Genomic DNA, 25,895 nt, shown 5'->3' on the forward strand with positions numbered 1-25,895 from the left:
TTGGCTGCCCGCAGCAGGGAGCTCACTCTCCCAGCCAACTCCGCAGCCAGGAGCCCTGCCCGGCCTGGCCACTGCCCGCCTCCCAGAAAACCCCTTTCCTCTCAGGCCTCTATCCTGCCAGGACATGGTTCTCACAGCCCCAGGGGCAGCCAGTCCTGGAGACGCACCCTGGGGGGTGTGCCGTGACAACTCTGGGAAAGGTATGCGCCCTGCACACTTGCTCCCTTCCAATGATGACGTGAGGTTGCAGGAGAGAGCAAAAGAAACCCCAGTTATAAGGGGGACAGCCACTTGCAAACAAATATTTTAGCTGGAGCTGCCAAAAGGGCCATCTGTCGAGGCACTAATAATAATGATAATAATAATAATAAAGAGAAGATGAATGGAGCAAGGCTGAAGACAGAGACAAGGGGGCGGGGGGAAGACATAGAGAGGGATGGCAATGACTTAGAGGACCAGCAAGAGGACAGATGCCAAGGCACTGGCAGTGAATGGCCCTGACTGGGGGGCATCTGTTGAGGCTTCTTCACCACCAACCCTGCTTCCCTGAGGATATAAAGGGCTCTGAGATCAGGACCTCACCTGGGCAGCACCCTGGGCCAGGTCAGTGAGGGACTCCTTTGACAACTGCTGCCCACACCCCTTCCTGTTACCAACACAGTGGCCTGCACCCCAATCCTAGGCTCCACAGGAGGGCGGGAGCCCAGCCAGCCATGGAGGGAGGAGGGCCCTGCAATCACCTGTGGCCAGGCCCTGTGTTCAGGGCCCTCCTCAACCATGCCTGGGGTACAATCTGCTTAAGGGCCCTGTGGCATGGCCACCCCAGGTGGGGGACACTGAGATGGATGCAGAGGGCAGCCCCTTGGAGGAGTTTAGTGTGTGGGGAGGAGGCAGGCACCTTGGCACTAACAGTCAGACAGATGACTGGTCCAGCAGTCCCCAGGGGTTCCTGGTTCCCCCTACCACCTTCTCTCCATAGCAGGCTCCTCCCCCAGGGGCCTACCTGGCAATATATTTCTGGTAAATGTTTACATCTTCGGTGACAGCTGGTTTATCTGTGGGCAATCCGTTCCTGGCGAGAGACACACAGGGCACAGCCGATTAGCGGACAGGGGGTGGCCTCATGCCCCAGGAGCGTCTGGCAGGGCCAGCTCCCTGCCCTGGGGCCCTGGCCCTTCTCGCCTTTGCTCTGTCATGTTCCGAGGCACTCAGGTTTGTACTGACAAAGTCCCTGGGTAGAAACCTGGCACAGCTCCAAACAGCCCAACTCTGACAAGAGCAGGGACGTCTTGAGCTGGCAGGGCAGGTGCCATGGCTTGGGTTACAGTCCAACAAGGAGGAAGGCCTCAGAGGTCTGGATCTGCCCCCCTTGCACACAGGGAAGATGGAGGCTGCTGGCTGAGGAGAGAGCTGGGGGATTGGGTAGGCAGCACCACACCAGTGCACTGGGCGGAGTGAAAGCTGCCTCGCCTTCATGCCAGAGGGCACGCCTGGCAGCCCCCAAGTCTGCTCATGCAATTTACAGTCCTCCGTCCAGGGCCTGGGGGATCGTGCACTGGTGGAATGTAGGGCAGGGCAGGGCTGTGGGCAAGGTCCCGCTCAGCCCCATACCAGCGCTCACCTTACCCCAAGGTTAGGGCAGAAATAATGTACCCATCCCACCTGGCCTCCTACCTCCTCTTCCTGCCTTGCCCCACAGCCCAGGTTCTGAACCCAGGAGCCCTGGCCACCAGCATGGACCCCAGGGCCCCGCCCCCGGGTAGGATTTTCTCAGCCACAGCAGCAGGCAGAAGACACTTATGGTGGCCAAAAGGGGCCCACAGCAATCCGCAGTGTGTGTGTGCTAGCCAATGAGTGTGTACATCTAAGTCCCTGAGTGTGTGAGGGTGTGTCTATGAGCCTGTGTGTGGACAGGAAGATGGATAGCACGTGGGCCCGTGAGTGTAAGGACATAATGGTGTAGTTCCATAGTACATACTCGGGTGTCTGAGTGATTGTGTAGGTGGATAAGTACACATGGTAGATAAACATGTGTGCACATGTGTGCATGTGTGTGTACGGGAATCGGTGTGTGCATGCACCCATGTGCCTAAGCGAATATGTACAAGGTGTGAGTGTGAGTCCACAGCATGCACTCCAAGGCCCAGAAGTGGCCTCCCCGTCTCTTACAGTCCCAGGGCAGAGGTGGCAGTGGGGGTGGGGGGCACCTTACTTGACAGTGGAGACGGTCCCCGTGGTGATGGAGTCTGTTTTGGAGAAGGTTGACTTCAGGTATTCAGGAGTGTTGAAGGGTAGGGAGGCGGGTGGTTCAGGCGCAGGCCCTGGGGCACTGGGTACGCTAGGCGTACTGGTGAGAGGTGTGGGAGCCAGACTGGGGGCAGGTGGGACCTTGGCTGGGCCCAGCTTCTGGACGCCCCTGACATCGTACTTGGAGGGGCGCCCCACCTTGCCTGTCTTGAAGGCGATGGCCCCACCCATGTCAGGACTTCCTTCTCCGGGCTTAAAGAGGTGCAGGTACTTGACGTTCTCCAGGTCGTACTTGGACGGCTTCTTGTAGGTGCTCCCATTCTGGGGCCTCAGGCTCTCGCCTGTCTTCAGTTTTTGGATGAAGAAGTCGTACTTGGAGGCGCGGGCCACAAGACCCTGCATCTGGACGCTGCTGTGCGACGGCAAGGGCAGGATGGTGGCCTTGGTCTCCAGGTGGGCTGTGCTGCTGGGCAGCCGTAGGCTGGGCAGGGGGCCCACCACCTCCTTGCCAGTCCGCTCCTCGGCCTTGGTGCCGTGGGCTGGCCAGGAGAGCTGCTCGCCCGCCTTGAGCTTTCGGATATACTCCTCATACTTGGAGAAGCGTGCCCGCTTGCTGAGGGCATCCTCGGAGGGGGGCAGCAGGGAGGAGGCAGCCCCCTCGGGGGTGGAGCCCGCATGCAGCTTCTCGAAGCTGATCTTCCTGGCCAGCTCATCCCTTGTGTTCTGGTCATCATAACCAAACATGCCCAGGAACTCGGTCATGGTGGAGGCCGCGTAGTCTCGCAGCGAGGAGGCCTCTCCTACAGCGGGGTGGAGAGGGGCGGTCACCTCGGTGAGGGGCATCAGAGAGACAGGACCCCCCCATCGGAGAGAAAGGACCACTGCATGGGGAGGGGCAGAGCGGGACATGATCCATGGACATTTGGCTCACTTGTTAGGTTTTACGGCTCTTAAATTAATTTGTTTTAAAAAAAAGTAATTAATACTGGGGTAAAATAAAACGAGTTCATCAATGCCAGGAAAATCAATTTCCTAAATGTTCTGGCCGATGGCTTTTCAGTACATTAAACAAAGTTTCATAAATGTCTCCGCTCTCTCGCCTTGGCCGAATATGAAAGAGAAGTCATTTTCCTGGAAGTAAGGCCAGAACCCAACATGCCTCCCGGGTTGGGGTGAGAAGAGGGCACAAGGACAGGTAGAGGTAGGGATGTGGGCTGGTAGCCGGGAGGGAGCCCTGAGGGCTTCGGGAGACGCTCTGGGGTCAGGGATGGGCCTGCTGCACTTGCCTGGAGGAACTTTGCTGACGCCCACAAATGGATACACGGGCTCTTGTCCCCGGGAGAAGGTGGTTCCCCAAGACTGCTCCCCAGGGAGCCGGGGGTCCCGGACACAGAGCTGGGCAGGGGTGGGGACGGATGAGCTTGCTCTGACTCAGGCCACCCCTCCGCCACCCGGCACCAAGCCTGATGATGGGGAAGAGTCCTTCACACCTCCCCACCCTTCTCCAGGTCCCCGTGAGCAGGACCCAGCGTGGGCTGGGAGGGGACTGGCCTGCCCCGCCCAGGGCAAGGGGCTCCAGTGTGGTCCACCCATCCCCCTTTACCTGTCTCCACTCAAGGGCACACTGAGATTCCAGGGAGCAGCCCTCCAGCCCAATGATGCTGACACACACATATTCACACACACACACACACATACACTCTACCACTCCCACTCACCAGCTCACATCCCTAGCTACTCTCCTAACTCCACACACACACACGCACTACATCAAACCCCACACCCGGCTCCCAAGTCACCATCTCAGGACAGTGGTAGGCGAAACCACTCCATTCTCTCTGGAGTGCCTATACAGAGGCACCTCCTTCGGCGTACAACCTCACGCTCACCTGACGCATGACTCCCCACTGCACACCAGCACTCGTTCCTTCATGAACACTCACTAAACACCTATGACGTGCCCCGCTCTGAGCCAGGGCTGCCTGCACACAGAAGAGTGAGAGTTGCGTGTGAGTAAACACACTTGGGCACATGCAGAGCAGCAGGACCCCAGGCCGGGGGCTCCAAGAGCATGAAAAAGGAGGGAGTGGCAGCAGCAAGGGTGGAGCCCAGGGCCCAGCAGGGCAGCAGAGGCAGGGTCTTCCCTGACCCACACCCACGCCTGGCATTCCAGACCTCACCTACAGGTGCCCAGATGGGCCAGGCCTGCCCTTGGGTAAGAGAAGTCCAGCAGCACGTGGAAGGAAAGGCTCTGAGCTCCTGGGGTGGGGGGGCACCCACTGTCGGGGCTAGGACCCTACTAGGGGAGGAGAGGACGTCAAGGACATCCACCTGACACCAATGGGCAGTGACTCGGGGAGCCAACACAGCTTGCTCCCCTGGGGTGAGGCCAGCGTTGAGCCGCTGTCCTGACCTCTAGCTTGCAGGGCTGGGGGCCTGGCCTGGGAGGAGTGGGCGCTGGCGGCCGCCTTCAGTGGCTCAGGGACCAGAGAAAGGGGCTAAAAATAGCTAGAGGCAGCTGAGCCCTCACTATATATGGCAGAGAAACAGAAGGCTTTGAAGGATAGGCGGCTTAGCTCGGGAGGGGACCAGGCTGGGGTCCCTGGGCAGCCTGGAGGCCTGCATTCCTGAGCCCCAGGGCCCCAGAAAGGTGGACTGTGGGCTGAGCCCATGGTGGGCAGCCAGAGCCCTGGGTGTGCTCTCCAGTGCTCAGGGCTGAGCAGGCGTCCCACCCAGCCTCTAGCCAGAGGGGTGAGGCCAGGGCAGGTTCAGGCCCTGCCTCCTGCCCTCCCAGCTCTCCACTCCCCTGGAGAGGGAGGGGCAGGCAGCCAAGGCCTACTCTGCTCCCCTGGCGTGAGTGTGGGCAGGGTGCTAAGGGACAGCAGCCCTGGTCCTTGTCGCTCTCCTCTCCTCAGGCCCAGCACAATCACCTTGTGTCTGGGAACGGCAAGGGCTTTTCCTATCAGAGGAAACTGAAGGTCACACTTTTCCTCATTGATCTTGCAATGTTTGTTAATTACTCTGTCACTGATGTGGCGAAGGATAATTAAACAGCTCTGTTTATATCTTATATGCATAATTATGTGGCTGCGCAGGGCTCCCCGCGCAGGGAGGAGATGCGACCCTCACTGCGGGGGGAAGGGGACAGGGAGCAGGCAGGGGAGGCCCAGGGTACCAAGCAAGAACCCAGGAGGGAGGCTGGGGGCTAGAGAAAAGACCCCAGGCCCTGGGGTTCCAGTTCTAGTGGGGACCCTCCACCACCCGAAACCCCAAGCCCTCCCTCTCCTGGAGCGGAAGGCACTCGGGGCTCCTCTGAGATCTGAGGACTAGGAGGCTCCTGCAAAGCCAGGCTCAGCCAGCTCGTGGGAAACAGGAGGTCAGCCAGAGGACCACGGCTGGGCAGGTGGGTGTAACATGATCTGCTGGCTGGGCTGGTCCAGGCCATCTTCGTGGCCCTGTGCCTCACCCACCACTCTGGGCTGAGCGGCCCTGCCTGGGAGAGCCAGCGAAGGAAAAGGCAAGGGGAGATGAGATGGCGGTGACAGCTTCGAAAGAACACCAAAGGGAAGTGTGGGAGAACAAAGCTCATCCTGAGCTTCTTGGAAGCCTCCCTGAGAAATCATATCTGGAGACAAGCAGTTCAGGTAGTTCATGATGCTGACCACTGCACCCCATACTCACATGCAGCTATTGTGTCCCCCAACAGGCTCGTCCCTGTGCAGGTGTGGTAAAAACAGAGCCAGCCACCTGGCCACTCATCCATCCATCCACACATTGTCCATCCATTCACTGTCCATCCAACCACCGTCTGTCTATCCATCTATCTATCTAACCACGCATCCATTCACTATCTGTCCAGCCATCCATCTACCCACTGTCTGTTTATCCATCCATCTATCCACCCACCCACCTACTGTCCATCCATCCATCCACCTACCCTCCACCCACCGTCCATTCATCCATCCAGCCACCCACCCATTCATTCACTATCTGTCCATCCGTCCGTCAGTCCATCCACCCATCATTTCCTGTTAGGCAGCTCCTAGCCCTGCTCACGCACCTGGGAAACTACCTTCTCTGTCCCTTCTTTCTCCCCCTTGGTGGCCCTCCTCAACTGTTTCGAAACTAGTCTCCCCCATTCTAGTTACTACCTTGGGCCTAAGCCCCACCCTTCCACAGGGGTCCTTGCCAATATTTGGGGCAAGAGCAGGGATACGTACATGATCCCTGGTCATCCTTCCCCCTTGGGCCCCCCCAGGGGTTGCGTACTATCCTTTCAAAGCCAAACCCTTACCTGAAGCATGCTTGGCATTGGGGCCACTGTCGTCCTTTGCAGCTACCCGGTCCGAGTCCTTCTCCTCCAGGACACTGCCGTCCTTGGTGGGCTCTTCCCCATGGTCCTCCTCATCGCTGCAGCCCTGGGGCTGCACCATGTAGACGCCCTCGGGTGGCAGCTCTAGGCCCTCACGGGCAATCCGCCCCAGCACAGGAGCAGGTGCTGGCTCCTCACTGTACTCCCCGTTGACCCACTTCTCAATCACCGCCCGCCTCTTGTCTTCTTCGCTGCGGGGGGCCTGGGCCACCCCAGACTCAGGGCCACTTCGCTCTTTGTCCCGAAGCCGCAGCGGGCTGCCCTCGATGTGGGAGCCAGCCTCTGCTCCCTTCTCCACCACCACCTGGCGGCTCAGCTTGGCACAGATGGCATTCAGCTTCAGGCCGCCTTTGCGCTTGGCCGCCATTGCGGGCTTGCCTGCAGGCGGGTCAGAGCACCGAGTGCCTTCAGCTGCAGGGACGGAGGAGGGCAAAAGTCAGAGGATGCAGGCTAAGCACCGCCCACCCCTTGAAATGCTGGGACCCAAGCTCTGCCCCACACTCCCCAGCTCCCTATCCAGGTTCCCCTACACTGCCCTGAGGCTATCTGGAGTTTTTGTCTACTACCAGGCTTCAAGCTCCAGGAGGCTGAGCCTGTGCATTATCCTATCCCCAGAGCCTGGCACATAGTAGGTACTCCAGGAAACAGTTTGTGAGTGAACAAATGAATCATGCATGAATGAATGAATGACTCTTCAAATACAAGGAGTACTCTTCTTCCCAACATTTAGTTCCTGGAAATACTTCCTGGATTGTTTGTGCTAAATACCTCCTCTGAGAGGTGGTAAGCCCCGGTATCAAGGGGGTGAGCGAGCTCTGGTATAAAGGGGGTAGATGAGCCCTGGTATAAAGGTGGTGGGCGTGCCCTGGTATAAAGGGGGTGGGTGAACCCTGGTATAAAGGGGGTGGGTGAGCCCTGGTATGGGGGGGTGGGTGAGCTCTGGTACGGGGGGGGTGGGTGAGCCCTGGTATAGAGGGGGTGGGTGAGCACTAGCATAGAGGTTGTGGGTGAGCCCTGGCACAGAAGGGGTGAGTGAGCCCTGGTATCAAGGGGGGTGGGTAAACCCTGGTAAAAAGGTAGTGGGTGAACTCTGGTATAAAGGGGGTGGGTGAGTCCTAGCATAGAGGGTGTGGGTGAGCCCTGGTATAAAGGGGGTGGGTAAGCCCTAGTATCAAGGGAGTGGGTAAACCAAAAAAACCAAACCCAGTGCTGTCGAGTCGATTCCGACTCATAGTGACCCTATGGGAGAGAGTAGAACTGCCCCGTAGGGTTTCCAAGGAGTGACTGGAGGATTCAAACTGCCGACCCTTTGGTTAGCAGCTGTAGCACTTAACCACTACACCACCATGGTTTCCAGGGGGTGGGTAAACCCTGGTAAAACGGGAGTGGGTGAACTCTGGTATAAAGAGGGTGGGTATGTCCTGGTATAAAGGGGGTCGGTGAGCTCTTGTACAAAGGGGGAGGGTGAGCCCTGGCATAAAGGGGGTGGGTGAGTCCTGGTATAGAGGGTGTGGGTGAGCCCTTCAACGCACAAGAAGACTGAGGAACCAACAAGCTCTGGAGGCGGTCAACAGATTAAAGCTGGTGAGAGACAGCGCTGGGTGGAAGGCAGCATGACCCCACCTTGTGGGCTTTCTCCCTCACCCCATGGCCTCCTGGGGAGGAGACAGCTAAGGTCCAGGGCCAGCCCGTGTTGCCTCTTGCCCCACTGCTCAGCAGCTCTTGGCTGCCCCCCTGCCCCCCCCGCACATCATCTCCCCACATGGCTCTCTGCAGGCCAGGCCCTGGGCTCCACCCAACTCCAACCTCCATCCCACTGGAGAACCCTGGGATCTCCTTTTCTCCAGCGCCTGACCCAAGCCATAGTATTTTCAGTCGCATCATATGGATGTGAAAGCTGGACAATAAATAAGGAAGACCAAAGAAGAATTGATGCCTTTGAATTGTAGTGTTGGCGAAGAATATTGAATATACCATGGACTGCCAAAAGAGTGAACAAATCTGTCTTGGAAGAAGTACAACCAGAATGTTCCTTAGAAGCAAGGAAGGCGAGACTGCATCTTACATACTTTGGACATGTTGTCAGAAAGGATCAGTCCCTGGAGAAGGACATCATGTTTGGCAAAGTACAGGGTCAGTGGAAAAGAGGAAAACTCTCAACGAGGTGGACTGACTCAGTGGCTTCAACAATGAGCTCCAGCATAACAATGATTGTAAGGATGGCGCAAGACTGGGCAGTGTTTTGTTCTGTTGTGCACAGGGTCGTTATGAGTCAGAGCCAACTTGACAGCACCTAACAACACCACCCAGGACCCTGCAGAAAGCCTTCATTTTTTCACTCCCTGCCCCTTCCCAGCCCCTTTCTTTTTTGTACTTTTTTTTTTTTTTTACTTTGCTTTAAGTGAAAGTTTACAATTCAAGTCAGTTTCTCATACAAAAACTTATACGCACATTGTGATGTGACCCTAGTTGTTCTCCCTACAATGTGATAGCACACTCCTCCTCTCCACCCTGTATTTCCTGTGTCCATTCAACCAGCTCCTGTCCCCCTCTGCCTTCTTATCTCACCTCCAGACAGGAGCTGCCCACCTTAGTCTCATGTGTCTACTTGAGCTAAGAAGCACACTCCTCACCAGTATCATTTTATGTCTTAGAGTCCAGTCTAATCTTTGTCTGAAGAGTTGGCTACGGGAATAGTTTTAGTTTTGCCCAGCCCCTTTCTTGGTTTCTTGGCCATTTCCTATTGCCTCACCCCAAGCATCAGTAAGAGAGCCCTAGGACACAGTACCTCAGTTCCTCCTAGGGCCACTGGCCCTGCCCCAGGACCTCACTCATTCTTGGCCTGGGCCAGCTCCTGAAGCCCGGGAAGGCCTGGCCAGCTCTGGAAAGCCCACTTTCCAGCCCGAGGAGCCCCAGCTGGGACAGGCTGAGATTCCTCAGCTCCCAACGGGAAGCCCAGAAGCTGCAGTTGCAGTGCCTAATCCCTGAACATGAGAGTCCGACACAAATAGCCGGAAACGCTCACCGGGCTGCGGAGTGTGCTAGCCAGCCTCCCTCCAGCAGCTCAGCCCCGAGGGACAGCTCCCAGCCCCCGTCCCTGAGGGCAGCACCGAGGGTCCTGGGGGGGATAAAACAAGCCCACCTGCCAGTTTGGGACCTGCCACAAAGGCTAACCAGGGTAAACACACACACACACAAAGTGCCCCCCCATGTTTATTTGTATGTCCCCCTATCCATCCGTCCGTCCACCCACCCACCCACCTGTCCGTCCGTCCACCCACCCACCCATCCGTCCGTCCGTCTGTCCCTCCATCTAGTGAGCCCTTACTGTGTGTCAGACCCTGTGGTGGGGCCAAGGACAGGCAGGGGTTGCTGCAGATGTGGTCCTCAGCTCACACTTGCTTTGTGCACAGGGGGCCATACCAAAGCTGGCCCCCAATTGCAAAGCACCAGTGGCCTGGATCAAGTGTTCTAGGCCAGAACTGGGCAGGTCCGAGCCCCTATATAGGCCAAAAGTCTCCACTCTCTAAGTGCACAATCAAAAGGGGCCTCACCCTAGTGGATCAACCCCCATAAAACTCACAGCAGGCCTGACTTATACAGACACTTGTCCCCTGATCCATACAATGCCCACTGGTCCCAGCTAGATCCTGGCCAGGTGGCCAGTGCCAGTGTGCATAGCCTCACTCGGCCTGGAGGGCCCCAGGTAACTCCAGCCACCATACCCCACCATCAGAGAAGGGTCTGATTCCCCTCTGCCCCAGCCCTGTGGCCCCACCTTGCCCAAGCCAGTGCTCACTCTCCCCACATTTCATCTCTCTCCAACTCTGCTGCCTACATCTCCAGTCCCCAAGCAAAGACAGGGGAATCCTCCATGTTCAGCAGTGGGGCCCCTAATGTCACCAGCCACCCAGTCTCTGGGCCAGCCCCAGGCTTGGTGACACCCAGTTTCCTCCAACCCTGGCTCAACCTCTCACTACTCCTAAGCCTACTGGGGAGCAGGCCTCACCTGGTCCCCTTGTTCCCTGCCCTGGATGGGGAAGGAAGGGAGGGAGGGGACGATGCACTATTTTTACTGGGAGGGAAGCAGCCGAGTGTGTACAGCGGATGGCAAATGAATCTATAAATATTTATCCCAAGGAAGAGGGCCGTACAAGCTCCCCAGGCTGCACTTGCTGCTGGTGACACCCCCTCTTGGGGCCCCCACCCATCCTGGAACCTCCCCTGCACTCTGGCCCACCCACCCCAGCCCACCCTCACCCGATCTCAGCTCCGTGCCTGGCTCCGCTCCTGCCTGGGCCCCCCACCAGCTGCGATGCAGCTGTGCATGCTGGGCCCCCCCAGCTCCCAGGCCCCTTTGCTCCTGATGACTCCCCCTGCACCTGCTCTCCAGCTGCCTCTCGGCCCCAGCCCACCTGCCTTCCAGATGTTGCCCTACCTCTGACTCTACTGCTGGTCCCAGGGGTGGAGGTGGGAGAAGGCCATGTGGGCCGAGCGGCAACAGGGTGGGAGATAGAAGCAGTGTTTGTCTGTGAGCAGGGCCGAGCTCAAGGCTGGGTGGTGGGCGAGGGGCATGCAAGATCTGAGCTTGAAGCTGCTTGCCCCCCTACCTGCCTTTGGCCCACCCTGGGGGGCCTTTGTCCCCTGCCCCCAGCAGGACCCTAGGATCCGCAGACTACCCACCCCCCCCATGTCTGACCCCAGGCTCCTGCCCATGTAAACATTCCCCTGACTTTCTTCCCTAAAATATAAACGCCGTGGCCAGGCCTCAATGGGAGGAAGCCATCCGTCCCTGGCCCTGTCACTGCCCCTTTCATCTCCTTCCCGCCACCAGCCTGCCCGCTGCTCTATTTACACTGGACACTTCCTCTGGGAACAATACTGCCCAGGAGGCAGGCTGGGCCGGACGGTGGGAAGGCACGGGCGCTCCTGTTCGCTTACCAGGGGCGAGGCAAGGGGAGGGGGCAGCTGAGGTGGACCCAGTCAGGCTGGTACCTGAGGGCAGGTGGTGAGCCCTCTCCACCCCAGGGGCTCTCCATCCTGGTGGGCCCGCTGGGAGAAAGCCAGGAAGTGGCCCCTCACCATGGTTCCAGGCCTGGGCTCTGGGGCCTAGTAGCTGGGAGCTCACAGCCTGGCCCTGTCAGAACTAGCTCTGGGTCCTGGGCATGTTCTCTCCTTGTACAGTGTGGGTGCAGAACGGTAAGGTGAAAGGGTGCCTGCCCGGCATAGGACCTGGCAGACAGGTACCTGGGAAAAGGCAGCTAAGCCTGGAAGGAGCGAGCAGCCAGATGTGGCCCCACATCTAGGTGGGAGACCCTGGGACCAGGTCACCTTACCTGCCTGGAAGAGGTAGGGAGGAAGGTAAGGCTGGAGGGCTGGGGCCAGGGGCAGGCTGCTCTCCCAGCCTTCCTCCTTCATGGCCCACCTCCCCAGGTTCTGACCTTCTTTCCTAGGGCTCTGCTCCCTTCCAGCCCCTGCCCTCCCCCAGGCAGCTCTCTTCTGAGCTGAACAGATCCCGATGTGCATGGGGCGCGGGGCAAGCCTGGACTGCTCAACGTTTTGGGGACTATCTCACTGATGCCTGCTAACAGCCCAATGAAGCAGTTACTGACATCACCCCATTTTACAGAGGAAGAAACTGATCCTCCGTTGCTCTGACATCCCAGAGCCTGGGCTCACCATAGACAAGAGTTCACCCAGGCGGGACTCAGCTGGGGTTGGAGTGCCCCATAAACACCCTCCCTGAGGCTCCTGGCTGGTGCTAGGAAGCCCCAGGCTGCCCTGTCAGCTCCCTTCCGCCCCGACCCGTCTCCCTCTCACCCCCACTCCCTGCTCCCATAACACAGAGCCCCCTAAAGTGTTAACTGCGATGGGCAAAATGGTGCAGCAGATTGCTACAATAAATAATTTACTGATATTTATAAATATTCAAATCAGCCAGCTTCAGAAATCGAACGAGGGGAGGGCCTTGGGAGAAGAGGCCCTTGATGGCATGAATCTCATCACTCCTTCCAAAGGCTGTGGAAGGCCAGGCCTCCTGCCAGTGCCGGGGAGAAAGGGGGGCTTCTGTAGCCGCACCTGGGCCCCTTGTCCCCTGACCCTGGGAGTAAAGTGTGGGGCAGCTAGAAGAAGGGCTCCCCAGCAGGGTCAGAGCCAGGTATGTCCCTACAGGCAGCCTGGGTTCAAGGCTGCCCCACGCAGCAAGGCGACTGTGCCCACTGCCCCGGGCTCTGTGTCTCTGGGCTGTGTGGCCTGCCCCGGGGCAGAGTAGACGGGCCCGGGGGACCAGGCAGGCCGCGGGCCCCTCCCTACCCCGTGAGTGATGGTGTTTCGGGCCAGGCCGCCTGTCAGCCACCAGGCTCCCGGTGCTTTATGGGCTCTGCTTGGTGGCTCTGAACTCCCTGGTAGGAAATAAAGTTCTCCCTGTGCGTCCCTTCTAAACATTTCACTCAGTGGAAACGGTGTTTAAGAAAAATGAGGGCATATTTCTTCCTAAGGATGCAGTACCCCCTTTGGGCGGCCTAATGCCCGCTGTATATCAGGAGGTGGGAGGCAGGGCCAGGAACCAGTCCCTGGGGTGGGGCAGCCCTGCCTGCCCTCTGCCAAGTGGCTCCGGCTGCGGGCACTGCTGGGCGCCTGAGCACTTCCCTGTCCTCTGCCACCTCCTATGTGCTGGGGATGTGTTGAGCCTTTGGGGGTGTCCCTCAGCCAATCCCCACAGTGTCTCCATGCAGCTGGTTGTAATATCCCCATTTCCAGACAAGGAAGCAGAGGCTGGAGAGGCCGGTGACTGCCCACAGTCACACAGGAACTGGTGCCGGCACCGGTTCACTCCAGGCTCTGACTTCTAAGTTCATATTCCTAGAGCCTCACACACACCTCCCCATAGCCCCCCACTGGCTGTCCTGGAATCTCAGGGGTGGCTCAGACATCAGAGTCACTATCCCATAACAACCTGAACTTGACAGGCCACAGGCCCAGTTTTGGGGTTCCATGCCTATGTTCGTTCAACATTCTATAGCACCTTCTATGAGCCAGGCCCTAGGCTGGCTACTGAGGACACAATGTGAGCAAGACAGACAAATATGCCTTCATGGACAAGGAAAAATTTAAACAAGGGGACAGACATTTAAAAGTCATCACAAGAGCAAAGACTGCCATGAAAAGTACAGGTGCCACGGGTGTGGCAAGTCTGGAGGCAGAAGGGTTTCCCAGAGACATGTGTTCCCCGTCCTCCTCCCCAGACCCCTTGGGGGCTCCCTGCTCCCCACCTTGTAGCCCAGCTCCATTTTAACAGTTCCTCCCCTGTCTCCTTCCACTGTGACCGCCACCCGCCAACCAGGATTTGTATCCCAGGGAGAGGTGGCCTTCCCCCTTGGGTGTAATCCCATTTCCAGCTGTAGAGAAGGCTCTGAGCTCGGGCCGGGGAAGGAGGAGAGGCCTCTGCTCCCAGGGCACTCAGCCAGGTCCCCCGGTCCTCAACAGCTCCTGGATGGGAGAGTTGGGGGCCAGCCTACGGGGCCCTTGCTGGCCCCCCTTTGTTTATTTATTTATTATGATTTTTTAGTCCAGTTAAAAGGTTTACTATCCGGACGCGTCTAAGTGGCCTCACTTAGCGTAAGTAACTATAAATCAGGGGAACTGTTCGCATCCACCGCACAGGCTGGCCATCAATCTCCCCCAGGTCACAGCCAAACAGGAAGGGGAGAAAAAAAGAATTGCCACCCGGGGAGATTTAAAACACACACGTCGCGAAGGCCTGCACAGGCCGTGTACAGGCCTGAGTGTGTGCACACGTGCTCGGCGCCTCTGTATTTGCACAACTGCGTTATGCTCACACGCACACATGCAGAGCGGCCCCTGGAAACAGGGGATGTGGCTCACGGCAATAGGACACAAACGTGGCGGCTGCCGCCACCTCCTTTCTGCAGTAATCGGGGGAGACAGAGCCTGAGGGAGGGTGTCCTGGCAGGCCTTGAGCAGGGAGCTCCTGTGGGATCCCAGGTCCAAGCTGGCCCGTTTCAGGCAAGTGGGTCTGGAGGGCTATGAAGGAGGTCTGTTCTTTCCCTCCCAGCCCAAAGCCCCTAGGGGACCGAGCTGTTCCCTCTTGTGTGCCCTTCGAATGTAGGTACTTGGCAGGGGTGTGGAGGCCAGGAAAAGAAGGCAGGAAGGCTGGGAGCTCCAGCCACCTCCAAGGTGTACATAATCCCCAAGGCTCAAGACCAAGGCCCTGGACTGGACATACCCCAACAAAGCATCTGGTTCAAGAAGGGCAGTGTGTCTACTGAAGTGACTGGTGCCACACAGAGGCTCAGAGGGCAGGGATGCTCCACCCTTTACTCCAGTGGGTGTGGCTGGGTGTCCCAGAGACTGGATCCCGCCCATCCCGGCAGAGGCCCCGGACATAAAAGATTCCAGTAGCTGAGCCACACCAGGGACTGGAGACAGGGAGACCATTCCTGTACCCCCTCAGCCACTCCTGGCATCCCTGAGGTGAACCCAAAGGTGGGAGACCCCCCACCTGGGCCCACCTCCTCTCCCTCCGCTCCCCCAGAGGCCTCCCCAGCTCACTGGCCCACCCGCCCGCCTGCATCTCCCCATGAACTCTATTTCTCTTTCGTCTCTGAAAACAACTGAGCTGTAAATACTGTTTAACCTTCTCCCCCTTCCCCCCCCACCACCCCCTCCCCTCCGCACTATAAAAACACAAATACGCCATAACTCAGCGCCCGGCCACCCAGCCTCCAACATGGCCCGCGCCCGGGCCTCTCAGGAAGGTCATTACAAACGACTTTCCGATTCACTGCTCCTGAAATAATTTTGTGTATTAAAACCTGAATCTGCACTTTCTGGGGCCGAAAGCCTCGCTTAATTATGGCGGGTGTCCTTGGGACGGACAGTGATCCTTCACTCGCCAGCCCGCGCTCCAGCCCTCCGCCCGCCAGCCCGCCCCCCTCCCCGGGCCCAATCTGTTTTCAAAGTGTGTCTGTCCTTTATTAAATTGTTTTCTTTTCCACATTATCAGTTGCCATGGAGACCTCATCTCTCGGATTATTTGAATTTCATTATATCTATTGATTTGGGAGCATTTCATCTTTTTTATTGTTTTTCTGTCAATTTTCAAAACGAATAACCATCTAATTTGCGTCAGTGCTGATTATGTTTGTCCCTCAATAGAGGTCGGCAGCTGCGCTGGGGAAACAAATCAATGAAAAACCATCATAAAACTCCCCACTCCGGTCTCCAGGATGTGTGGGTGACATTCCACGCCTGCGAGAGACACACTCATCAGCTCCAACTTTGGCTACGGTGGTGGTGGCTCTGCTCCGCATCCACCCCCTTTGGCCTTAATATTTAATTTCTCGGTTTGGGGCATTATTAGTGGTGTTTTTATTAGTGCGCGTGCATGTGAGTGTTTGGTGGTGGGCTGGTTGCTTCACTAATTTGTGGGTGAGGCACAGAAACCCAGGAGGAGGGAAAGGCAGACAGTGTCAGGGTGCGAGGTGGGAAGTAGGGGAAAGAGAGGGAAACCCCAGAGGAGGGGGCAGAGAGCCTGGGGGGCTGAAAAAGGGGGACCGCAGAAGGGAGACCGAGAGAAAGGGAGAAAAAGAGGGAATTCAAATTGCTTACTTTGTTGGTTTTTTTAAATAATTTATGCAATTTTAAGCATTTATGTATAAATTTTTTAATAAGCCACCCTGGAGCAGGATGGCCATTAACATCCCAACGTCCTTCTGTCCAATGGGCTGGCGGAGAGGATCAATTTCTGAGAGTACTTTCCCTTTTTTATGACATGATAAAATGCTTTTAAAGCAACTTACACAAATATGGAAATTTTTTTCTTTTTTTTTTTTTCTCCAGTCCCTCTCCCTTCCCCTTAACAGCCTTCTTATCCACTAGGGAGGTGTGTGTGTGTGTGTGTGTGTGTGTGGGTACACGCACAATGCGCACACATGAGTATACGCACACACACACATAAGCATGCTCGCTTTCTCTCCTGCTGGGGAGGGGGACTGAGTGTGGCTGGCAGGGAGACAGCCCCAGTTCTAACTGGAACTGGCCGCCTGTCCTTCTAACAAGGGCATAAACTTTCATTACCCATGCACGCAGTCAAAGACAATTTAGGGAAACGCGCTGCTCGGAAAAGGAAAACCTCAGCGATTCGTGGCCCACGCCGCAGCATCTGGGGGGCTCTCACCTCCAGTGCGAAGGAACTGGGCCCTGAACCTCTGCCCTCCCCAGCAGGAGGCAGGGGAAGAGAGGACGCAGGGCCTTCCCGTGGTACCCTCAGTGGGAGGCCACCAGAAAGGAGAGGCCAGACGGAATTCTCAGCCTTCAGACAGGGCTGCCCCTTGGTCTTGCCCTTCACTCCCCTGCATCAGCCGTGGGCTCCTTGAGGGCAAGTACAGGCTTAATTGCTTCTGCAGCTCCAGTGCCTGGCACAGAGCAGATGCCCAGTGGTGTGCATACATGGACAGACAGATGGACTGGAAGAAGACAAAGTCGGGGATACTGGCCCAAGGGGTCCCTGCAGAGGCCCCAGATGCTGGGGGCAAGGCGCCTTCTCCAGGGGTCACTCCTCTCTAGGGACAGATCTGGGGCAGAAGTGCCTCTGGGTATAGAGGATCAGGGATATCAAAGCAAGTCAGGGGCAAGCCAGATGCCATTATCCCTAACCCAGGCCCCAGACCGTCAAACTCCCTTCGAGACACAGCTTGGCCCTGATGAGGAAAATGGCATGTGGCCTGTCCCCAGATTTAGGGGAACTCTGGCTTCATCTTCCCTTTCAACTGGTCTTCCTAAGAGTAGGAGGAAGGAGGGTGGGCATGGGGACCCACCAGGTGCACCATGCCCAAAGCCCCCCCGACCCCGAGCTGAGGAGGATGATCCTAACCCAAAACAACCCAGTGCCGTCGGGTCGATTCCGACTCATAGCGACCCTATAGGACAGAGTAGAACTGCCCCATAGAGTTTCCAAGCCTAGATCCCAGTAAATGATCTGAAACCCCCTCACCTTGCTGCTAAGGGATAGTGTCCTGCTCAGGCACCTGGACTCCACCAGGTTCCAGATAAGACAAGCCCACACGAGAAACCTGGCTCTACCTCTGGACAGTTGTGACTTTAAGCAAGCCACATCTCAGTCCTGGGCCTCAGTTTCCCCATCTGTAAGCAGGTTGTTGAAAGGATGGTGGTATGTCTGGCACAGAACCTGGTAGCACATGGTATGTACTTAGTAGACTCGGAGGACCGTGGGCAGGGCCCCTGGAGCTGGGAGGGGGCTTCCTCTCCAGTCTGACCTCAAAGGGCCCTGCTGCCTTTACCCAGGACCTGAGAACCATCTGGAGCACTGGGGAAGCGCCCTCCTCCCACTCCCCATCCTCACCCAAAAAAGCCCAACTTTCTCCTTGGGCCTTCACCTGCCCAGGCCACCCAAGAGCCGCCCCCCCCCCGCACCAACTCGTAGGCATTCCTCCTTCCTGGCTGGCTTGCCTGTGATACCCCATCCCAAGCAGACTGTGGGGTAGCCCGGAAGGGCCCTTGGCTCCTTGCACCCTCGGCTACCACAGCTAGGGAGAGACCCTCGCGAGGCCAGGCCACCCTGAGCCCTCAGTGGGGACCCAAGGGGAGCAGGGCTGCTTCCCACCCTTCCTCTTTTTCTGTGCTCAGACCCCCCCCCCCATCTTAACTGTCATTAAAAGAACAAGTTTCTGTTACAATCTAAACATTCCCACATCGCATAAAGGGTTATATTACACCCGAGTCACTCCCGGGCCCGTGTTTGCACAGAAAAGCTCACGGCAGGTCCCCCCTCCTGACGAAGTGACTTATTAAAGTTTAAACAGTAATTAACAGAACAATAAAAATAAAGGGATGTTTGGGGAGTCATAGCGCACACAGGGTTTTTGGCAGTGCCAGCAGTTTTTCAGTGCCCTGCGCTGGCAGCAAAATGTGACTGTGGGAGCCAGGGGGGACACAGGCCTAGGCCAGGCTGGACCTGGGGACTCAGACCTACAGGGCGGGAACCGAGGACAGACAGATGGGGGAAAAGGATGGGAGTGTGGGAGGCGCATCAGGGTCAGTGGTCCATCTGTCTGGCTGGGGGCTGGGGTAGCAGGGCTGGCCTGGTGGGAGCAAGAGCTCTGACACAGCAGGAAACTCGCCGAGCCCGGGGCGAGGGAGGCTGGTGAGGGAGGCTGGTGAGGCCAGAAAGGGTGCAATGCCAGCACCCAGCGGGGCCCCAGGCACTTCCGGGAGCCAGGGCCTAGGTCATATCCAGCCAAGGCCGGCACGGACCTGGCTGGGGGAGGCGCTGGGTGCCCCAGCACCATGGGCATTACTAGACCCTGCAGTTAATGATTCCCTGCCCTGGACCCAGCTACTCTGGGCTTCCCTCCAAGTCGGCCAGGCCCTTCTCTTCCAGCTCCTGTGGCAGTGCAGGGCAGGGCAGGGCAGCCCACGCTCCAGCATTCTGCTGAAGACCTCTGCTCAGCATGAGTAAGGACCAGGAACAAGGAGGTGAGGGAGACAGGCCAGGCTGCACCTCACTGGGGAAGTGCCTGTCCCCCAAGGTCCAGAGGGAGCCGGGCCTGGGGGACTGTGCTAAGCCCAAAGCACCTGGGATAAGGAGGGCTGGGCCAGTTCACCTTCTGCCTGTCCCCTTCTCCACACCCCCCAAAAGTCCCACCTAGAGGCTAGGGCTCCTGGCTCTAGGGGAAGGCAGAGAGACGGATCAGGATGGACTAGGTGCCCAACCCTGGGAGCATGGGGGGCCACCTGGACCAGGCCGGCAACCATGAGCTGGCTCCAAGAGCAGAGTGCTTTATCCTCAAAGCCTTGGGGGCCAAGAAGAGGGAACAGCAGAAATGGTTGGTGGCCACAATGAGCATGTGTGTGTCCCGGGTGGAGACACACCCATGCCCAGCAGGTGATAGACACCAGGGTGCTCCTGGGCTAGCTCTCACCCTTCCCTGTCCCAGGCTCCCTGGGCTTGAATGCTGTCTGTGCCAAGGACTGCCCTCTGACCTAGCATCCCAGTGCCCATGGCCAGTCTTGCTGCTGCCCGCCCACCCATACTTCCTCTCCACTCTAGAATCATCGTTCTCTCTTCCTTACACAGAATTAGTTCCAAAAAGTGGTTTTCCAGTACAGTATCACCAAACTCAGGCTGTCCCATCAGGGCAGAGCAAAGGATGGGCTCAAGGATGCATGAGAACGCCCCCTGCCTCCTCTGAGCAAAGGAGCCTCCCTCTGTGCTCCAGTGTGTCCACTTGCCTGGGCCTCCTTTCTCTGCAGCAGCCACTCTGCACCCCAGAGCCTGCCATCAGCAGTTGGCCCAGCATCAAGCCCAGAGAAAGCCCTGCCAGTCTCTGGGCAGGTCCCCCCACATCACAGCAGCCCAGGCTGCTGTGAGCAGCTGCGAGCCACTTGTGGAGGTGAGATGCTGGGCTGGGTCCAGAGATTCTCTCTAACCTTGTGTCTTCTAGGATCTGGTTCTTGGGTAGCTGGTGGCACAAAGGGCAGGAACTCTGGCTCTGGCTGAGCCCCATGGCATCTAGCCATGCTGCTACCTCTTACCCAGGCCTCTTCAGGCATAGTTGGCCAGGGAAACACACAGCTCAAAGACCTCTGTGCTGTGGCGGCTGTGGGCACCAAGGATTTTGCTCGGAGGAAATGGAGAAGAGCTAGCAGCTGTCCTCCCCCTCTTCGGGGTGGAGGCCATGGCTTCCCTCTTCCCTGTCCCCCCTCCCCAAGTCCAGTGACTCATGGTAAGGGGAGAGTGGAGGTTGAGGCAGAGAGCTCAAGATGGGGGGCTGGCGACGCTTCCCAAACCTCCTGCTGCTCAAGAATCAGGCTGAAAGGAGACAGGAGCTCAAACCCCCTTGCTGCTGCTGGAGAAGGTGGCCTCTGAGTCACCAACTCCAAAGCCCTGGGCTGGGGCAGAAGGAGGGGGTAGGGGAAAGCTCAGTGGGGTCAGGAGAAGGACTGGCAGAGGGTAAGGCAGATGGTGTTTGGGTGCCCAGCCTATCTCCCTAGAAGGGGAGGTGAGGACAGAAGCCTGTGAGTGAGTATGCTCAGGTAGGCAAATAGGGTGCTCCTGCTAACCTGCTGTTTCTAGAGCCCTCACCTTCTCCCCTGTCCCGGGGAAAAGTAAGGTGTGCTGGCTGGACAGGAAGCTCAAGAGGGGAGCCTAAGCTCAGGTTCCACGGGCCCTGTGATGAGGGAGGTGGTCTTCAGGGTGAAGCTGTCCTAGATTTGTGCAGAGTTTTAGAACTGGAAGGGAAGTAAGGCCCAAGTGGTGGAGAGACTTGTCGAAAGCCCGGGCTGCTCACTCGTCAGGACCAGACACATCCAGGCAGCCAAGTCCCACTCAGGACACTTTCACATCCAGCAACTCAAACTGCTCGGCGTTTGTTTTCTACAGGGGAACTTTCTGCAGCCCCTGGAGACTGCTCCAGGGCCTGTCAGCTCTAAACACCACAGGGTCCCCTGCTGCAGAGGGTTCAAGCTGCACCCTGGTCCGACATGGGCCAGGGCAGACACCAAATGGCTCTGAAGTAGTGTCTCCAGGGAGCAAGGCCTGAATGATGCCCCCAACTCTCTGAGGAAGGGAGTGGAGCCTTGGCCTAGTTGCTTGGGTGACCAACAGCAGAATGGATAGGAGTGTCTGTGGGTGACCACGTGGAAGGCTCGAGCACCTGTGTGCATGGGAGGGTGTGCCCATGTTGGAGCAGGGGCCCTTCTTCTTGCAGAGCCCAAGACCCCCAGAACACATGAGCTGTGCTACGAAGGAGTAACAAGGCAGTCACAGCTTCTAGATCAGAGGAAAGACTTGGGGCAGAGACACCTAGGACGGGGAAGCACAGTCCCTGAATTGCCCCTGAGTAGTCCCAGGAGAGAAGGTGGGGATGGCAACAGGTCAGAGGGGCACTGTTGATGACATTGCCACCTCACCCTCCCGCCAGCCCATCCCCACAATCTGACATGAGGGGACTAATTTAGGAGTATTTTTAAAATGGTGGCCCTGCTGGAGGGGTTTAGCAGTTGTCAGCCATCTGGAATAAGGAATTACAATCGCCTCCCTAATCCTATATTCCCTAAATCCTAAAGCTGGTTACAGTGTGAGGGAGAGGCAGCAGGTGGGTGGGGGTAGGGGTCTATTCAAGAAAGGGGAGAGGCCCGGGAAGGGGCCCCAGGCCCGGGCAGCACCTTCCCTGCCCCTTGGCAGGGCCTGGGCCAGGGAGGGGGCTGCGAGCCAGTGTCCTCTGTGCCCACTTGAGCTCCTCCGCCCGCTCACGCACGCTCACTCCCTGGGCCGCGCCAGCTCGCGCAGGGGCCGTCAGGTAAATTAGATCTGAAAGCTGACAATTTCTGACCATATTTCCTTGATTATTTCAAACAAATGCACAGCAGCCGCTGTAAGGAGATTAAAGTGACATAAACGTCCCGCGTGGGAGGGGGGAGGGCAGAGGATTCAGGTCACCCCCATCCGTCCCCCGCCTGACAGACGCTATATCGCTATCCAATCCAATAAAAAATCCCCCCCTTTTGCTTTAATTAATTTTACAGCTAGCTTGCTTAATTACTTTCAATCAAAATCCTCCTGCCATCGCAAAATTAGAGATGGTTGAGCTCCATTAGCCTAAATTCTTCATTTCCATATAGAAAAGAGGCTGTCTGCAGAGCCAGCCCGGGCCCCTGGCAGGACAGACGCCCGTCTGCCCGCCTGCCCGCCTGCTGCCAGCCAGTCCACTCCTGCCTTCCGGCTCTATGGCCAGCTTGGGCCACGCGTTGCCCCTCATTCTCCTCCACTGTGGCTCCATAGGCTGACAGGAGTTGAAATCTAGGAGGGGGACACTCCCTCTCCCCCCAACTCTTCCCTGGATCCATGGAGAGGCTACAGAGAGGGAGCTGTGGGCCAGGTCCGTGAATGGCCAATCCCAGGCTCCTGCTTCCTGACAGACCCAAAGCCTGTGGTTCTAGCCGAACCTGGGCTGATTCTCCTGGGCCCTCTGGCTCATCCCTCCTCAGGAAGCACAGCTCTCAGCAGGCCAGGTATACTTCCTGCCTTGGATTTGAGTCCTGGTCAGTAGAGACCCTGGGTGCTCACATCACCCAGGGTCCCCTCTTGCTCTTCCTGGCTGGAGTCACTACTCACTACAGAGAAACTCCAGGGCCAGCTGTCTCAGTGGTGCTGAGAGGCACAGGGGCAGCTCCCACAGACTCTGGCACCTGAATGGGCCCAATGGGGCTCCTTCTTCCCCCCCCACTGCCCTGGTTCCCAGCCGGCAACAGCTGCTCCTCCACCCCCAGCCTGGGGTCGGCTGGGTAATGGGTCTGGGCTCTTTCCACATTCTGTGCTGCACTGGCTCCCTTCTCCTTCCATCCACCTGCCTCTTCTTCATAGCCCCCAACCCCAGCTCCAGAAGCTCCACTTCAGGTTTTCCAGGCTACAGCCCCAAGTGTCGCCACAGGGCCCAGCCCAACCTGGGCTCCAGCTGATTAAGGATCTGCAACAGGATGTAGGGATTACAGTAAAACCTGGCTCCGGATCTACAGGGGCAGCGGGCCAAGTCCTGGCGCTGGGACTCCCTTCTCCTCCTTTCCAGGACACCCCCTCCCAGTCCTGTGGCCAATTGAGGTGGGAAGACTGAGCCTTTTGGCCCTTCCCGGGGTCTTGGCTGGACTCTGGGAAGTGGATGGCAAAGGGTATCATTAAGGGCCCCAGGCCAAGTCTGGCAGAGCAGGGCTGAAGGTAGGGAGTGGAATTATGGCTGAAATCTGCCCTCTTTCATTTACAACTGCTCTGGGCCAAGTAGCCACCCTGGCCATCCTTTTTTCGGGGAACAAATATGGAAGTTGGTGCCTTGGGCCTGATCCTGGGCAAAGACTGAACAAGGTCGGGAAGGAAGCACTCGAAAGGCTTGGCTCAGTGACAGCCCTTCGAGGGCAGTTGGACTTAAGGCTCCCATGAGGTGTGAGGCCTACTCTGGGTTGGGAGAGGGAGATGAAGGCTGGGAAAGAAAGCAGCCTGGTCTCAGGGGCCCGTAGTCTGGCTACCAGGGGCCCATAGGCTGTGCGAAGCATCCTCACATCCTGATCTCAGGAGTGAACTCCAAGTCCCCCTGATTCGGTAAAGTTTATCAAATGTACCCTGAGCACCTCCTAGCACTGCCCACGAGGGCTCAGGTCTCAGAGAGCTCAGAGTCTAGTGGGGAGACACACCATCACCAGCTCATTTCAAACACTGCTGAGAGCACAAAGCAGAGGCCAACTGTGGGTTCAAGAGGGGCTTCCTGCAGTCCATGCCAGGCTGGGCTTTGGAGGCAGCAGGTAGAAGAGGTAAGAAGGGGTGGTTGTGGGCAGACGCAGGAGACACAATGCCTCCCTGGCCCAGGCCCCCTGGGCTCCTGTTTCTCCTAGAACCCTGCACCCCCTTCTGCCCCCGTCAATAATCCATTGGCAAAGAGAACCAGGGGGCTGGGCCAAGCAAGAGTAGCCCCGGTCCTTGGTAACACTGACCAACTTCCAGGTCTCTCCCTCTCATCAGGCAGGGCTGTGCCTCAGGCTTTACGCCTCTGATACACCCTGCCTGGCACAGATGGGTTGTGCTGGGAGAAGGGTGGATGGAGAGGCAAGTTCTGGGTCAGTCACCCAGAGATCAAAAGGGCACAACCACTGCGGAGCGGCACTTCACTATCCCTCTACCTGCGGCCGGCCAGCACACTGGAGCAGGGAGCACATGCCTCTCACTCTCAGGCCTTGACCACCTCAGGGGCAAAAACACACCTCCCTCAACTCTGGGCCCGGGTTCTCCTCCGTCAAGGGTCCCAGCTGAAAAGTCACTTCCTCTGGGAGGCCTTCCATCATGGCACACTGTGTATGGCACCCTCCTCTCCTGCCCTGTCACTGCACCCGGCTTCTTGCTGTGTCACTTCTGTAATAACTCAATTAATGATCCCTCCGCCTCATGGACTGCAAGCTTGGCCCAAGAAGTATCTACTGGAAGAATACCGAAAACGAAGTGCTTCTCAAGTTCACGAGGGGACGCCTGGGTGTGTGGCCCGACCTCTGTACCAAGCCCTGCTGAGTTCCACGGCCCTCTCGTCTGCCAGGGTGGGTACTCCCTGGGTGAGACTGAGGCTGAAGCCCCTTCTTGTGGGTCTCTCATTCTCCAGAGCCTCAGGCTCACCTCCAAATGCCCTTCACAGAGCTCTGCCCAGAGAACAAAAGAGGCCCCAGTTGTTCCAACACTTCTCTGCAAGAGGAACAACTGTTGCTGCCTTGTCCCTTTCTGAACAAATCCAGCAACTGTTTGCAGTGAAGTGTGAGTCTCTCCCTCCACCTCCTGTCTCTGTCCCAAAAAGGAGAGAAGGAAACTGAAAAAAAGATAGGGGGGAAATCCCACACCAAGCCCCACAATCTCCCTATACCCGCGAGCAAGTCTGTCAGAAATGTCAGTAGCACAAAAAGGACACAGGGACAGCCACCTGCTGTCCCAGACAACTGGGACTGCTACAGCTAAGGGTGAGGCTCTGAGATCAGGACCCAAAAAAAGGAGGTGAGGGATCCAGGAGGGGGGAGCGGGAGAAGGGGCAACAGGAAAGATCAAAGGAAGGGGGGGCCCTGGGGGGTGGTGGCACCCAACACCCTAGCCTGCAGCTGCAGGAGGGGGTCTAAAGATGAGGAGAGGGAGAGGATGGAGGCCTGCAGAGAACACATCAAGAACCCAAGAGTCCAGAAAGGCTCCTGGAAGCCAGGCTGAGTGGGGGAGGGAGGCAGGAGGTCTCCGTGGGGCAGCGGATACAATGGGGGGGAGGGTGCATGAAGGAGGGAAAGAGAAGTTGACTGGGGAAGAGGCAGAGAGGTCTATTAAAAACCTCTCAGTGCATAACACAAAATGTCAGGGTTTATAGCTTCATTCTTGGCATTGCCGGGACTGAGAACCCTGCACAGAAATGTCACCGCTTGTCATGTTTAATCACCTGCTGTTTGTTAACACCTTCCCTGCAAGGAGCCTGTCTCAATCTGCCCCTGGGCCCCCAAGGGACCCGGAAACAGAACACATCCCCATTTCCTTCTCTGGGTTCTTGGCCCGGCCTAGGGGTCGAAAGAGAGGAATTCCACTCCAGATCCATTGGAAGCCCTCACCAGGTCCCAGAGTGACCCTGACTATCAGGCAGGCCAGCCCCCAGAAGAGGGACCCCACGAGGTCCCAGAGAGGCATTGTTAGCTCCAGCTGGGGATGGTGACTTGGAGTGGCGAGAGCAGGGAGCTC

At 57.5% G+C, this 25,895-nt stretch overlaps 1 protein-coding gene across 1 annotated transcript in view; it reads right to left on the reverse strand.

Annotated features, from left to right (window-relative positions):
* The window catches only part of CASZ1 (castor zinc finger 1), a 57,279-nt gene that overhangs the window by 18,275 nt on the left and 13,109 nt on the right, over positions 1-25,895 (reverse strand). Inside the window, exons 3-5 of the mRNA XM_064281268.1 lie at positions 6,542-7,030; positions 2,213-3,047; positions 1,004-1,072 (exon numbers count right to left, since the gene is read on the reverse strand). Of these exons, the coding sequence (XP_064137338.1) occupies positions 1,004-1,072; positions 2,213-3,047; positions 6,542-7,030 (1,393 nt within the window). The remainder of the gene's footprint in view (positions 1-1,003; positions 1,073-2,212; positions 3,048-6,541; positions 7,031-25,895) is intronic.

This window comes from Loxodonta africana, chromosome 3 (genome assembly GCF_030014295.1).
Source record: "Loxodonta africana isolate mLoxAfr1 chromosome 3, mLoxAfr1.hap2, whole genome shotgun sequence".
NCBI lineage: Eukaryota > Metazoa > Chordata > Mammalia > Proboscidea > Elephantidae > Loxodonta > Loxodonta africana.